The sequence below is a fragment of the Rhincodon typus genome, chromosome 31 (genome assembly GCF_021869965.1).
Source record: "Rhincodon typus isolate 14 chromosome 31, sRhiTyp1.1, whole genome shotgun sequence".
NCBI lineage: Eukaryota > Metazoa > Chordata > Chondrichthyes > Orectolobiformes > Rhincodontidae > Rhincodon > Rhincodon typus.
In genome coordinates this window covers 23,941,326-23,946,803 of record NC_063362.1, presented here as the reverse complement: position 1 = coordinate 23,946,803, position 5,478 = coordinate 23,941,326, and the positions used below count along the sequence as shown (strand labels likewise).

The 5,478-nt window shown below is 43.6% G+C and overlaps 1 protein-coding gene across 1 annotated transcript; it reads left to right on the top strand.

Moving 5' to 3' along the window:
- The first annotated feature begins 279 nt into the window (after window positions 1-279).
- Window positions 280-3,204, top strand: cfap107 (cilia and flagella associated protein 107). The gene is made up of 3 exons (XM_020522772.2): window positions 280-384; window positions 1,948-2,122; window positions 2,824-3,204. Exons 1-3 carry the CDS (start codon window positions 340-342, stop codon window positions 2,991-2,993), a joined length of 390 nt encoding a protein of 129 aa, XP_020378361.2. The 5' UTR covers window positions 280-339; the 3' UTR covers window positions 2,994-3,204.
- Window positions 3,205-5,478: the final 2,274 nt, after the last annotated feature.

Below are 5,478 nucleotides of genomic sequence, written 5' to 3'. Positions count from 1 at the left end.
GTGTGGTTTAGAGGATAACTCGAAGGTGGCAGTACTACAATGTGGCTCCTGCCCTGGTCCTTCTAGGTGGTTGAGGTTGGGGGTTTGGGAGATGTTGTTGAAGGAGACTTGCCAAGTCACTGCGGTGCATCTTGTAGATGGTACACATTGCCGTTGTGATGTGTTGGTGGTGCAGTGACTGGATGGTTAAGGTGGTTGATGGAGTATCACTCAAGCAGGCTGCTTTCAATGCCTACGTAAAATGCTAGCATTTCCTTCTTTTTGTTCATTCAGTTCATCAAGGGGACTTGCTTCGGGACCACCACATACCGAACTGACTACAAGCACTACCCATACGTCATGCCAGACATCAGAGAGAAAGTTCTGATCCAGAAAAAACATCAGGTGAGATGAAGTTGTGGTGGGTGGGGGTGGGGTGTGATGTGGGGGCGGGTGGGAGGTGGTGAAGGTGGCTCTTTTCGGACTAGGAATATTGAATGGCATTGGGACGAAGTCCTTCCTGAATCCTGGTTATCAGACAGGTCACAAAATGGTTTTGAGTACATGTCATAGTGCTGGTGGGGAGGAAATGTGTATAGGAGTCTGTTTCAGTGGACACCAGCTGATCTCTGGTTCTTGCTCCAAATATCTGAGTCCAATCAGTGAGTCTATTTGGATAAGGGATACCACCCACACTTAACCTCAAGGGTGGCTGGAAAGTGACATGAATCAGGAACGCTTGCTGTTTTATCTTAGCCACAAATAAAGTGATCTGATGGGCTGTCTTGTAGAATATTGCTGTGCAGTTGTGGGCCCATTACACCCCTCCGTTTGCAGTTTCCCTCCTGTATCCTAAGATGCAATCTTAGTGCTCATTGGGAGTGAACATCTCCTTGGTGCTCTATTTCAACAGCAAAAATTGCCAACCCCTCATGTTATTTTCATATGCTTCAAATTCACCTCCATAAACATATGTCATTGTGCAGTGATTTATCAGTTTAATAACAAGAAGTTGATGATTTTCCCATTACAATAGTAATCACCGCACCAAAGTTGCAATTAGCCAATCTGGTCATAGACTCACGGAGTATTACAGCCTGGAAAGAGGCCCATTGGCCCATTGTATCCGTGTCAGTCATCAAATACCTATCTATTCTCATCTCATTTCCCATTTGAGTCAATCCATTTGCAAGGTAGGAATTTTCAAGCCTTCAGTGAGCTGAACAGTCTCTGAAAGAGATTCAGCTTGAGGTAGTGCTCAACACAGCTCCTCCAGGTACCTTGCTGAGAAATGAACTAGATCTGGTTTCACCAGAACGCTACCTCCCACTGTCTGAGCAGCACTGAACTGATGAAAGGTGATTTGCTGGTTATGAACTGCTCTGCACAGGTAATGAAACAATTTTGGGGAAAATTGCTATGGACTGGCGTAATCTCCTTAGTGGCTGGGGAATACAGACATTTAGCCAAAAATAAAGCAATGGGACTCTTGGTATGTGTCCCTCTTATGCAAGAAAGACAGACTTTGATTTATTGTAAACCAGGAGTCCTTGAATCATAGAATCCCTACAGTGTGGAAGCAGACCATTCAGCCCATCAAGTCCACACTGACCCTCTGAAGAACATCCCACTCAGACCCACGCCCTACCCCTTTCCTGTATTTCCCATGGCTAATCCACCTAGTCTATACATCCCTGGACACTATGGGGCAATTTAGCATGGCCAATCCACCTAATCTGCACATCTTTGGACTGTGGGAGGAGATAGAGCACCTGGAAGAAACCCACACAGACACAGGGAGAATGTGCAAACTCCACACAGACAGTCGCCCGAGGGTGGAATCGAACCTGGGTCCCTGTGGGCAGCAGTGCTAACCACTGAGCCACCATATCAGCCCTTATGATTAATGCTTCCTCAGACAGTACTTGACCAAGAAGAAACTCTAAATAAGTTGCCTTATTTTTTTAGGGTGTACCTATTACAGTATTATTCCCTCATCACAACATTCCACGCTCCTGGTACTATGTTACGCACTACGATGAACATATTAATCGACGTCCAAACCCATGTTTGCCTCCACTTCGTAAATGGAATGCAAGGCTGCCAGGTTGGGTCCCAGAACGTATAGACGTTCCACTAATAGGTATGTATTGCAGAGCATGTTTATGCTAATTCTCTCCCCTTTCTATATCTTCTTCCTCCTGTGAAGAGACTGACTATTAGCAGGGTATAGTTTGCTGAGTGTTAGCAACTCTCTTGTCCTTTGCTCGGATGGTCATTCACCAATAAGGAGTCTTGGCAGCTTATTTCTCCAGGGTGGTAATGAAGGCTGAAGATGATAGGAGGTTTTCAAGACCAGTCCTGCTGCACATGCCATTCATGATTGAGTTTTCTGGCAGATAATGCTAAAAAAAATCCAGAGCAGTTTTCCCGTTCCCATGTTGGTGTTGCTAAGGCCCCACTTTGCTATTGCAGCTGAGATCAGTTAGTTCAGCACTGAACAGGGATGAAACCTGGGACTATCTGATCTGTGATCATTCACATCCTAAGTTTCCTCCATTCTTCTATGGCCAGCCATAAAGCTGTTGCCAAGGTCTTAAGATCTTCAATCCCTCCCAAGCCGCCCGCCCTTCTTGACCTCACTTCCCTGCATTAAGGTGCTCCTTGAAACTTAACTCTTTGATCAAGCTGCTGGCCATCTATCCATATTATGTAGCTTGGCACCAATTTTAATTGGAGACCATTCCTACCATGCACAATGGGATATTTTACCACAAGACGTCTGTAAACATAAGCTTCTGTAGCTGGAACTCAGGGATGTCTTTTGTATCTATTTCCTTTCAGCTCCTCCCACAAATTTTGGCCTTTTGGAGGAGAAGTTAGCTAGATTGAAGAGAAAAGAAGAGAACCAGCCAGCATTGTATGACACTATCTACACTCTCTCCTATGGTCCCAAATCCCTTATTCCACGACAGCCCATAAGTAGCTACCACCATCCCGCCTCAAAAAAATGACAATCATTGCTTCAGAATTTCTTAACTGGACTTAACTTGATGGCAAAAATGGGAGCATGGCAATCTGTCCAGCTACGTGCGTTCATTTTCCTGGGACATGTTAGGAACACTGTGTCAGGTACATCTGATCATGACTGAATGAACTTTGGAGGAGTTATTAACAGAATTAATCTTAAACAAGAAACTCTCAGTAATAAAACGGTTGATTTATGAAGCCTGTGCTGTGACTCTTTGTTTTTCTAGCTCTGTCTCTATTTTGGAGAGGATGTGAGAAGATTGTAAATTCATTGCTCCCTGTTCTCCTGCACATGGAATGAATTTCTGGCCAAAGTCTCTAAAGGGAGCTTGATTGGGTCTGGGGGTGGTTTTGTGCCTGCAAGGGAAATAGCTCTACTGCTACTTTACAATGGGAAGGAGAGCAAGAGTATCACATAACCACAATGCAGAGAGTTAAAAACAGAGGAGGTGGATTAGACATGGAAAATGATTGGAATCTCAGCAAACTTGGAGCAACTCCAATAAGCTCAGAACAAGAATGTTAGAAAAGGACTCCGATATCAATGAACTGTTGGAGATGCCAAGGGTTTTGGAGAAAGACTAACTTCAAACGGATAATTCATTCTGCAGGACAAAAATGAAAGGATGAAATGTTAGCTAAGGGAAATCAGAACAAAAGGATCCCCAAATTCAAGTGGTGTTACTGCACCTGATCACTACGTTGGGGGGCTATCTAGAAAATGTAGCCTTTATGTTAATTGGGGTGTGAATCCATTCATTTTATAATCAATTAACACTCCTGTTAAAACAGTAGATAAAGCATTTCAGATAGAGAGGGATATCATCATATTGTGTGGTTTCCAAGTAATGATCTTGAATACATCTGTCTTTTCCTTCAAAATATCTACCGAAATTTCAACAGAACAACAGTTCTGGATAGTTCTTGGATAAGGACAAGGTGACAGTAAGGAAATAGCTAGGTGAAACGTTGCATTACTTCCCAGACTCATCAAATGATGCAGACATCATTTGCAGTAACATCAGAAATCCTCATTCTCACTCAGAGTGATGATCCAAACCAATGTCAGTGAACTTAGGTAAAATTATTCTATTTAAAGTTCTTTTCTGAATTGCTCTCCTTTTACCAGAATCAGTTGGCACTTGCTGTGCAAATGGAACAAATTGCTCGTATATTGGGTAATTGCCAACATTCTGGCTGTTTGTACTGTGTCCACATAAGTTGCACAATAACTTAATAGGTGTCTCAAGCTTGTTTCAGAGCATTTCACAAGAATTTTTATTTTGAAATACACTGGCTATTGCCTTGGAAAATATAGTTGCTGCTCAGCAAGATGTCCCACAGGCATCAATAAAAATAAAATTCTGCAGGTGCTGCCAATCTAAAATAAAAACAAGAATTGCTGGAGAAACTCAGAACGTCTGGCAGCATCTGTGGAGGGAGAAACAGTTAACATTTCGAGTCCAGTGTGACACTCCTTCGAAACTGCAGTTCTGAAAAAGAGTCATATTGGACTCAAAACATTAACTCTATTCCTCTCTCCATAGATGCTACCAAACTGCTGAATTTTTTCAGCACTTTCTGTATTTACCACAGTCATAAATAACCTGGTAACCCCAGTCCAAAAGTGTCCAGCTTGGGTGGATTGGCCGTGCTAAATTGCCCCGTAGTGTCGAGGGATGTGAAGGCTAGGTGGTTTGGCCATGGGAAATGCAGGGTTACAGGGATAGGGTAGGGGGAAATGCGTCTGGGTGGGATGCTTTTCAGAGGGTCAACATGGGCTCAATGGGCTGAATGGCCTGCTCCCACACTGTAGGGATTCTATGATTCTATATTTGGTAGTTTGACGTCAGTTAATGGAGAAATGTTGTCCAGGCTACTGTGGGAGCATCCTCCAAATAGTGCCTGGAATCTTTTTGACCACTTTAGAACTCCAGTGTAACAGCTCAAATGAGGGTCATCAGAGTAACAGTGCAGCACTTTCCTAGTACAGCAAGGGAGTGTCAGTGTACATTTTTTGTTCAAATCCTGGCATGGAACTTCTGACTCCAACCACTGTACCAGTTGAGGCAAGCTATTGCTGTCATTTAGGAACTATACAAGGTAACCTGTCAGGCAGTGAACTTTTTCTGAAGAAGGGTCTAGGCCCGAAACGTCAGCCTTTCTGAAGAAGGGTCTAGGCCCGAAACGTCAGCCTTCCTGCTCCTCTGATGCTGCCTGGCCTGCTGTGTTCATCCAGCTCTACACCTTGTTATCTCAGATTCTCCGGCATCTGCAGTTCCTACTATCTCTGTAATTTTACTGATATGTAATTACACATGCCTCCATCAGAGGGAGCTAGCCATACACCTATTTATTTTTAATATCTTCAGTTCCATTGTCTTCACCTTTTAACGATCAGTGGTTTTACTGGAACCCAGACTGTGAGACTCAACCGTCGTCACACAGAGAGAGAGGATACTTTCATCT

Coding starts and splice junctions, on each gene's coding strand:
- cfap107 (XM_020522772.2), top strand. CDS start 340: ATGCCAGACATCAGAGAGAAAGTTCTGATCCAGAAAAAACATCAG. Junction 385..1,947: donor TGATCCAGAAAAAACATCAG/GTGAGATGAAGT, acceptor TTATTTTTTTAG/GGTGTACCTATTACAGTATT. Junction 2,123..2,823: donor TATAGACGTTCCACTAATAG/GTATGTATTGCA, acceptor ATTTCCTTTCAG/CTCCTCCCACAAATTTTGGC.